Raw genomic sequence first — 10,000 nt, forward strand, 5'->3', positions numbered from 1 at the left:
GGCTGTATGTTATGGATTATTATCATATTGGGAGGCCAATCCATGACCCACCTTCAGTCTAGTGGTGGTGGGAAAGAGGTTGGCATGCAGCATTGTACATTTACATGTCTCCCTTCATCCATTCCTTGACGATGTGAAGTTGTCCTGTGTCTTGGCCAGACAAACAACCTCAAAACATAATGTTACCACTTTCATGTATGATGTTGGAGAAGGTGTTGTTCTTGGGATTATAGGCAGCATTTCTCTTCTTCCAAACAGACCGAGTTGTGTTAATGCCAAACAGTTTGATTTTGGTGTTATCTGATTCCAGCACCTCCCAATCATATCCTAATCCAGTTTGATGTTCATTGGCAAACTTCAGGTGAGCCTGAACAGGTTCCTTCTGAAGCAGGGGTACCATACATGCACTGCAGGATTTTAATCCGTTGTGGTATTAAGTGTTTCCAATAGTTTTCTTAGTGATTGAGGTCCCAGCTGCCTTGAGATCATTTCCTAGCTCCTCCCATACAGTTTTAAGGTGCTTTATCTCTTTTTTTCTGGTTATTAAATTCCCACAAGGTAAAATCTTGTATGGAACAGACAGGCCTAAAATTGATGATTGATGATCATTTTGTATGTCCTAAAATTGGGAAGAAATGCACCAACAGCTTGCTCCTTAATATCTAGGAGCCCATTTCAGCCTTGTTGAGTTCTAAAATCTTGTCCCTGACATCCTTTGACAGCTTTTTGGGTCTGTCCCATGTTGGCGAGTTTAGTTTGATTGATTGACTGATTCTATGGACTGATTCTGCAGATTCAATGTGTCTTTTGTGCAGGTTACTATTAACAGGTGTGTTCAATTCAGATAACAAGTTGATTGGAAGTGCCATTTGATCTGCGGGATCAGAACTCTTAATGGTTGGTAGGGGATCAAATACTTATTTCCCTCAATGAAACATAAATACATTAATATATATTCTTTAGAGTTAATTTCTGGATTTTCTTTTTGATATTCTGTCTCATCATATTATAATACATATTATCATTAACATGAAAGACTGGTCATGTCTTTATTAGTGGGCAAACCAACAAAATCAGCAAGGGATCAAATACTTATTCTCCTCACTGTATGATTGATAGCTTATCCTGTGTCTTCTGATGTGGTTGATTGCACCTCACCTGAATGATCTTAGAGGGACTGCTTTATTAGTTTGACCTTAACAAGCCCAGCAGGTGGTGGTGATGGAGAGGCAGACAGAAACGAAAGTAAGAAGCAGCGAGGCCACAAAAAAACACACTTTCTGTTACTCAGTGCTGTGAATATAGGCCTACACCTTGCTTATGAGCTCCAAGAGCCCTAGTCACTAGGTCAAGTGCAAGAGCGGAAACTGTCATTCTCAGTTGCTTACAACAGACAATTATTTTACGTTAGGCCTGGATGGATAATGTAAGGCGACCATTATACGTAGTTGACAAGCTGCAATGGACCTAACTCTATAGAAAGGTTTTACTAAAGATTTTCTCAGTTCTAAGTCAATGGAACATCTTGTTTTACTGCAGTTTTTGTGGTGTTGCTGTATTCACTGTATACACTGCTTAAAACTGCTGTCGGCTAATACAGTAAGACTGCAGTTTTTATAATGCCGTGCATTTTTCATAAGGGTCAACAGACGACTGTGTACACTAAGGTTAGTTTAACTGTAGCCTATTGTTAGTGTAACTTACTGTTACTGTTAGATGCATGCATTCCTATCCATTCATGTATCCATTTCAAAATTCTCCTCCTCGTATACAAGGCCCAGCACAACCTTGCACCCTCCTACATCACAAGTCTCCTCATCCCATACAATCCCACCCACACACTACGCTCCACTGACTCACTCCTCCTTACAGTTCCCTCCACACACCTGCGCACCATGGGCGACAGGGCATTTAGTGTTGTTGGCCCCAAACTTTGGAATTCTCTCCCACGGTCACTTTTAAATCTAAGCTGAAGAAACACTTTTTCACATCTACTGTTCAACTTCACTGACAGGCACTCCCACTTTATTTTAATTATCAGTTTATTTTTATTTTACATATTTTTATTTTTTCAAATGCATTCTACTTCTTTTTCTTATTTGAAAACATTTATTTTTATTGTACTTTTATTTGTATTTTATTTTTGCATTTTAATTACTCTATTGTTAATTCACTGAAGATTTGTTGTACTGTCCCTACTGTTATGTATTTGTTTTGATTGTAAAGTGTCCTTGGGTATTTTGAAAGGCGCTCAAAAAAATGTTTTATTATTATATTATTATTATTCATTGTGACACTTTAGACCATGGGAACTAGGATGCTAGACCTGGGTACATGCATCTACAGTGCTCAGCAGTAATGAGTACATCCCTGTTGAAAAGCAACATTTTGAACAATAGAAGTTATTTCCAAAATGTGTATAGGCTTAGAGTAAGCTTCATGTAACAAGCTCAACAAATGTATGTACGTTTTGGAAATAACTTGTGTGCGTATTGAAATATTGTTCAAAATATTACTTTTCAACAGGGGTTTACTCAGGGCTCTAAATTAACACACGCCAACACGCCAAACAGGGGTGAAAATTCATTTTGGCTAGTAGAAAAAAATACCTACCCGCCAATTTGGCTAGTAGTTCCCGAGTACAGTAAATTATGAACGGTAAACCGCTGCTCTGACGAACGTTAGACGGCGAGATTTCCTACATTACCCATGGACACTAGCGTCACGAGGTAGCCTCCCACAGTGGGCTTTCCAGTGCAGCGAGCGGCAACTCCATGCTGTTGCGCGCGCCAGGATTGAAAACATTCTGTCAGCTAAGCTGCGCTCACACTATTCTGACAGGCAGCTCTCCTCCTATGCTCTCGTCGCTTTCGCTACAACCTTTTAAACGTCACTACTGCTATATGAACATTGCTAACAGGCTGCATTTTTGAAGCAGCGAGGCCCTGGCCGTTTCAATAACAGCAGTTACGCAGATTATGCATAGAGCTACTTCTGTTCTGTAGACTATGTTTTGTGCAAGTGATGAGAATGTGGCGGGGGTTAACGCAAGGTTCTGTGCGTTGGTGAATGCTAGTAGTAATTGTAACCGTAATAATAGCCTAGTGACGTTAAAAAATGAGTGGCTGTGGAACGAAATAGCGACAAGGGCAGAGGAGGAGAGCTGACTGTCAGAGTAGTGTGACCATAGCTGTCAGTTCAGTTGTCTTCTGAAATGTTCCGAGTCCTGGCGCAACTAAGTTGGAAAGCCCACGCCATCGGAAAGAAAAAAAAGCAACCAACGACGAAGCTGTCGAAGTAACAACGGAAGCGAATATTCCCGAGATATTATTTACTTTTACTTAAACTAGGCTTCTTGTCATTTTGTTGCGCATGGTAGAGAAGAGCTCCTCCTCTCTCCTCTCATCTCTTCTCCTTCCTTGGGGTGTGCGTAGGCCTATGTGAGGTTTTGTAGTGTTAAGCTGTGTGCTTGGTTACTGTAGCCAGCCTATGTTAAAGGTCTGTTATGTGAGTGGCTTGTGTGATGTGATTCAGCTGTTTTCAGAGGAATTGAACAAAAACTAATCAAATTGATTATGCCTAAGTAATGAAAGTAAAAAATAAAGCAGAAGTTAAAAAATAATGAAAAAAATATATAGCCTATAACAGTGGTTCCCAACCTATGGGTCGGGACCCCCCTTATGGGTCGCCTAAGATCTACAGGGGGTCGCGGAGCCCTCTTGATTTTAAGGGGTTTCGTTTTAAATATATATAGCCCATGTTGAATAAAAGACAAAGCATTTAACTAATAAATGCATAGACGCAACAAATTGTAAGTGCTACATTAAACATTTATTCTATATTTGACCAAAGACGATATAAGATAACTAAAATAAGTTTTCGCAGGAAACGGAGGGCATCTTGTGACTCTGTCTCGGGCGGGCGCTCGCGTGGTTGGGTCACCAAAGCTTACAATGGTAAAAACATGGGTCCCTTAAGAAAAAGGTTGGGAACCACTGGCCTATAATATGCTTATTATGTAGGCATATAGTAGCGTATGCAGGTCTATGGTGTATCTGTGTTGTAGAAATAGTTGAACAAAATGACCATAATTAAAATAATAAAAAAAGACTAGCCTAAAGCATAGTTTATTTTGGCGAGATAAAAAAATGGCTTGTTGAACTTCTGTTTGGCTGGTAAGAAAAAATGTCCACTAGCCAAATTGGCTGGTGGTGGAAAAAGTTAATTTAGAGCCCTGGTTTTACTCATTATTGCATGCTGATAACTGTATCTAGCATCTATACTCTTGACTATGGCATCATTCTTCTGGCTGCGCCATTGTCTCACTAATAGAGAGACTCAGCTGCTCCTCCTCAATAACCTCATGTACACTGAGCGCCACCACTGAATTCACACGAGTAATAGGCCTACACTCACAAAGGACGCTTCGATAAATAAATAAAAAAAATCACATCCAGAGATGCAAGGACACTGAGACGTAGGATGACGTCTTTGTCAGAGTTGTGTCAAGCAACTTTTTCCACATTGACTTTGAAAGCCCACCGCCTACCCCACAAAGAACGCCTACGGTCCGCGTTCAGTTGTCCTATCCGCCTGCCCTGTTAAGACACCGATATACGGACATGTATGTCTATGCATATAGGCTACATGTTATGAAATTCTTTCCGCCTAACTTCCGTGGAACACAAAGATGCTGTGTAGATGCGATGTGATGCTCTGTCGTAAGCCATCGACTTAGGCTACATGATCTAGACTACCTCGGATGGTTTCATCATGAGAGAGAGAGAGAGAGAGAGAGAGAGAGAGAGAGAGAGAGAGAGAGAGAGAGAGAGAGGTTGTCCAGCAGTCGTTCTCTAATAGGTAGGCCTATTGAGAATGGTTAGGCCTATGTTGATGTGATGTTTATTAATAGCCCTATGGCCTATATTTTATTAGGCCTATCTACGATGGCGACGACTATGGTGATGGAAATTTTGGTATATGATATGATAACCGATCATGACAAACCTTTTCTTGTTCTTAATTGTCATTGTCCGTTAGGGGGCAACATAATCAAATAAAACAGCACCAGAAACCAGACGAGTCTGCGGAGCCTTTGCCTACAGCTGTACACAATGGTGTGTCATGAAAGTGTGTATAGGCTATTTGGTTTCGCTTTTTTCATAGATACCACAGCCATATGATTAAATAATCAGTCATGTTATCATAGCAAAGACCTAAATCATTTTTTCACCTGTAAAGTTGGCATAGGCCTAGCTAATGCCCAAAAGAGCGCCTTAATCCTGCAATGTTTTACGCGCTGGTCTTTGACATTGTCGATTGATTTAAGTTGTCACCTTACTCCTTTTTAAAGTTTACAAAGGTAAAGACAAAATATTGACAAAATATTTCGTAATGTTTCATGTAGCCTACATTAGTGCGGGTCTTAAATAACCATTTACTCTGTCAGGCTCATGCGTAGTCTTTGAAGTCACTTCCAAGCATCTGTGCGTACCTCACGCGCTTTTTCTCGCGCAAGGCGTGGATGGGCTGCGGTTGGCCCACCATCCCGGGGTCGTGAGTTGCGCAGTGCTGATTGGTGGGCTTACGTGTAGCCTACCACCGGGGCTCTGCTGCAAGCGGTACTGCGCTGCAAGGTGCTTTGAAAATAAACCTGTCATGATCACTTCCGTTTGTGTGCTATGACTTAAAACATTGACATTTGTCAGTTAATCTGTATATTTTAGCTAGGCTATTGAACATCTCTCTCTCTCTCTCTCTCTCTCTCTCTCTCTCTCTCTCTCTCTCTCTCTCTCTCTCTCTCTCTCTCACACACACACACACACACACACACACACACACACACACACACACACACACACACACCACACACACACACACACACACTCTCTCTCTCTCTCCTCTCTCTCTCTCTCTCTCTCTCTCTCTCTCTCTCTCTCTCTCTCTCTCTCTCTCTCACACACACACACACACACACACACACACACACACACACACACACACACACACACACACACACACACACACACACTTATTTATTTTAATAACTAAGTGCACACATTGATAGTGGTATCTCTGCATCTCTCATATTATTACAATAAATAACATATTGACAGTTACTTCACAACAAATAAATGTTTTCATCATCACAATCACATCTATTACTGTGGTCATGCAAATTGTATTGTGGAAATTTAATTTGCAGAAATAAAAGCAGGATTACAGTGAACGCAGAAATAAAATTAAAAAAAATAATGGTTAAAAAAGGGAAGGGAAGGGAAACCGTAAATGAGTGCAGTGTGCAGACAAGGGTTGTTGGGGTGGGACTCTTCCTCTGTGACTGCGTCACAAAATTAGGCGCTCAGGCAAGTAGGCAGCTCATCACACTGAGATCTGTCAAAATGCAATTTAAATGTGTGGAATTATTCATCCTCATGAGCATTTTTCATGGTGAGTGATTTTATTTCTATTTTACTGAAAAAGTGGGTGAAGGTTTCTGGTCAGTCAGGTTTTGTCTTGAACATGAACTGAACAGATAGCCGCAAAGATAGGCAAAATGCTTTGATGTCAAAAGTTATCGTTTTAGATTAAATGTGGTCCAACTGATGGAAATGCATAAAACATTTTTGTAATTTGTGAACTGGTACCTCTTGAGTCTCTATAAATATTCTTGAAACATCTAATGTTTATGTCAGGTGTATAGATGACCCTTAAAGCTGGACATGAAACACTAGACAAAATTTTCCTTGTTGGAAATGTGGATTCATTTTCTATCCATCCAAATGGGATAAACAATGTCAGTGACAAGTTTTCAGAAAGTTACACTGGGGCTGAAATGTTGGGAGTAATTAGACAAGAAGATGGAGAGTGCGGCTATTTATCTTTTCAGATTTTCAGTTCCGTTTTTCTAGCCTGCACCTCACCATAAATATATATAGGCCTACTTTTCCTTTTCCTCATTGCCTTTCAGCTGTTATCAGAGGCAATGTGCATAGGCTATATTTTCTAAAAGCACTAAATGAACAGTAGCCTATGTTACAGATAAGGTTGGTCAGATGTAAAATTCTGGAATCTTTGAAAAGAAGGTAACATGTATTGTGTAACAATAATGTCTGAAAATAATACTAAAACATCCTCTTATAATTCCAATTACAAAATGTTTTCCAGCTTGTACCTCAGATGAAGTTCAGGAAGGAGCAACAAAAACGGTTACATGTACACTGAAGAAGGACCCCAGTCTTACATTCATGTGGCTTCGAGCTTCACAAAAGGGCATAGAATTCCTTGTGACATTCAAAAACGGGAATAAGGTGTCAAAAACAGAGCCTGAATTCATTAACATAGGGGATAGTGGCTATAGTTTGACAATCAAAAGCTTTCAGAAGAAAAGAGACAGTGGTAGCTACAACTGTGCTACATACAATGCCAACACACTGACCTTTGGAAATGCTCAGCGCCTTGAAGGAATACCAGGTGGATGTTTACTTACTTTTTATTTTATTTTATTAATTGATTTGGATCAGCAATCTAACATCAACACTTACTCAATTGTTTGACCATTTCTAGAAAAAAATCCAACAAAAAAGCCTGAGACCCGTGCGCCAACCACCTGCAAGCCCTCTACTGTTGCTGCTGTTAGTACTACTCCTGCGCCATGTGTGTGCCCTGAAGGTTAGCAATATTCATGCTCCTGGCAACTTCACACACACTAGGAACAAAACAATTAATTCATGAGTGTTGTTTCCATCTGAAAAACTGGTCAGACAGTTTGAATACCGTCTCCTTGCCTCCAAAGTAGTCCTGATCAACATAGTTTGGTATTTGAGTCATGACTCCCTGTGTCTGTCCTCTCCACCAGGGTCCAAGCGTGAAGAGAAGAGGTGCGAGCTGCTGATCTGGGCTCCGCTAGCTGGGGGCTGCGGCCTTCTCCTGATACTCCTCATCACCGTCTCCATCATCTGCAACCGTGAGTGGACATGTACATTTTGTTGTGTTAATTCAACACCCAGAGAGTTTAATTAAACATTTAAGCATTGGCCATTTCTGAGAGTAGCATTAACACTGTTAATTATCAATTGTGCATTGTGCACCAGTACAACCACCTTATGCTCACCAAAGCACTCCGCAACACACCATTCACAGAGACCAATAGTTCACTAGAATTGCTGTGATACCGAAAAATGGGGGTAAAGGAAACAGAGATGCTGTGATCACACAGAGATTTTCTAATATTTGTGTATAATTGAGAAAAAATAAATGGTTCCTGGTTTATCACATGCAAATGACAAGTAACTATAAAACAGATAATCACAGCAAAGCAATATATATGCCATTATGTTTTTTAACATGCCTTTCATATTGGGTGTAACTATAGCAGGTTCAGCAGGTGCGATCGCACTGGGGCCGTGACCTCACTATCCCCAAAATGAAAATAAAATCAGGACTTCATTAAATTTGGATTTTGTTGTGAAAAGAATTGGCCTGTCTCAACTATGGTAGGTTATCAAAACTGCACTACATTTCCTCAGTGAGAATCCATTTTGATGTACATGTTTTACTGTAGATGATGTGTGAAATGAAAGTGAAGTGAAATAGCCTAAAATCATGTCAACCTTGGAGGGATCGTGACTGACTTGTTTTGCCACTGGTGCCTTAAATGGCTTGTTGAACTGAAAATTATTTACTATCAGACCATATGACCCACCTTTTTATTTGTAATTTTCTGATATTTTCAAAGTTTGAGGGACAACATTATATCATTTTATGATCTGCTATTTCCACAGAGGTCCGCACCAGGCGATGCCCTCATCATTACAAAAGACAGTGAGTATTAATTTTCTATTTGATATTTTTCTAATTGTGAAAAAGTGGCACCATATGTTACAATAATGCTTTCTGTGCTGTGCACATAGACCCAGGACTGCAGGAGGGATGTCGCATCCCGGGGCCGCTCGTTATGTTTAACAGGTACAGTACATTATTTTGCCCAATTGATATAAAAGGGTTGACACTGTGAAGACGATGACTACCGTATGCAATAATGATTTATGCCCAATTTAGTCATTAATTGTAATTTGATGCAACATTGTTACAAGACAGTGTAATAAAAATAAACTTTCTAAACATCTGAATGATTTTTCTAGCCAATTGTATAGCCTTTTAGCGCTAACATTATTAGTATGGCATGAAGGACAAAGCATCAAAGCTGAGTAGGACTCATTTTAGTTTTTTTTATTAGGCCTAATAAGTAATGATGTACTGTGTTGTTTGGTGATGACATAAAATCATATGTGCAGTGTGAAGCCACATTACAGGTGTATAAGAACTCTGCTGCAACAACGACAACAACAACGCAAATAAACTAGAACATTCATTCGGTGGTACTTTAGTAACATTTTCCATTTGCTGGCTTCACAGGTGCCATTGTACGATGCAGATGCAACGGGTCTGGCCGAACCCCCCTGATCTATTTGGAAGCAGGTGCAAGTGCTTTTCACATCACATGCATGGCTCTGCTTCTGCTTGGGCACATGCATACACACCTTTATCTTTTGTGAAGCTCTTATTTGCAAGTCTGTAGATATGCTAGGTACATTTTGCTTTGATGGGCCTGTGTGGCAGCTCAAAAACAAAAACAATCACTTTTCATCATGACATTATTGCACACATGCACATTGCACACTTGTGATGGGTAAAACACGGTCTTTTTTGTGCATTTCGTTCAGGCAATATATTTTTTTTCCATTGCTACAATAAAGAAAAAAAAATGTGCAGCAGCTGCCCATTAGCCAACCTAAATGATGTACTGCTTGACAATATTTTTATTCCACATAAATAAATGTTTTTGAAATGTTTGATCGGTTTTATGCTGTTTCTTTCAATACATATTAGAGTAATAATTCCCATCTCCAGTTATTAGTGTTTTTCTTATTTTTGGAACCATATTTACAAAAGATGGTCTAGAATGTGTGTAAGTATATGAGAAGATGTGGTACAATAC

The 10,000-nt window shown here is 39.8% G+C and overlaps 1 protein-coding gene across 1 annotated transcript; it reads left to right on the forward strand.

The window, feature by feature from the left end:
- The first annotated feature begins 7,247 nt into the window (after positions 1 to 7,247).
- cd8a (CD8a molecule) lies at positions 7,248 to 9,823 on the forward strand. The gene is made up of 6 exons (XM_063209762.1): positions 7,248 to 7,473; positions 7,567 to 7,671; positions 7,859 to 7,966; positions 8,784 to 8,823; positions 8,913 to 8,967; positions 9,418 to 9,823. Exons 1-5 carry the CDS (start codon positions 7,248 to 7,250, stop codon positions 8,962 to 8,964), a joined length of 531 nt encoding a protein of 176 aa, XP_063065832.1. The 3' UTR covers positions 8,965 to 8,967; positions 9,418 to 9,823.
- The last annotated feature ends 177 nt before the right edge of the window (positions 9,824 to 10,000 follow it).

The sequence above is a fragment of the Engraulis encrasicolus genome, chromosome 11, assembly GCF_034702125.1.
Source record: "Engraulis encrasicolus isolate BLACKSEA-1 chromosome 11, IST_EnEncr_1.0, whole genome shotgun sequence".
Classification (NCBI taxonomy): domain Eukaryota; kingdom Metazoa; phylum Chordata; class Actinopteri; order Clupeiformes; family Engraulidae; genus Engraulis; species Engraulis encrasicolus.

What these genes read in the sequence shown, in the direction of transcription:
- cd8a (XM_063209762.1), top strand. Translation starts at nt 7,248, where the DNA reads ATGTGGCTTCGAGCTTCACAAAAGGGCATAGAATTCCTTGTGACATTC. An exon ending in GCCATGTGTGTGCCCTGAAG is followed by an intron (nt 7,672 to 7,858) that starts GTTAGCAATATT and finishes CCTCTCCACCAG; the next exon opens with GGTCCAAGCGTGAAGAGAAG. An exon ending in CCTCATCATTACAAAAGACA is followed by an intron (nt 8,824 to 8,912) that starts GTGAGTATTAAT and finishes CTGTGCACATAG; the next exon opens with ACCCAGGACTGCAGGAGGGA.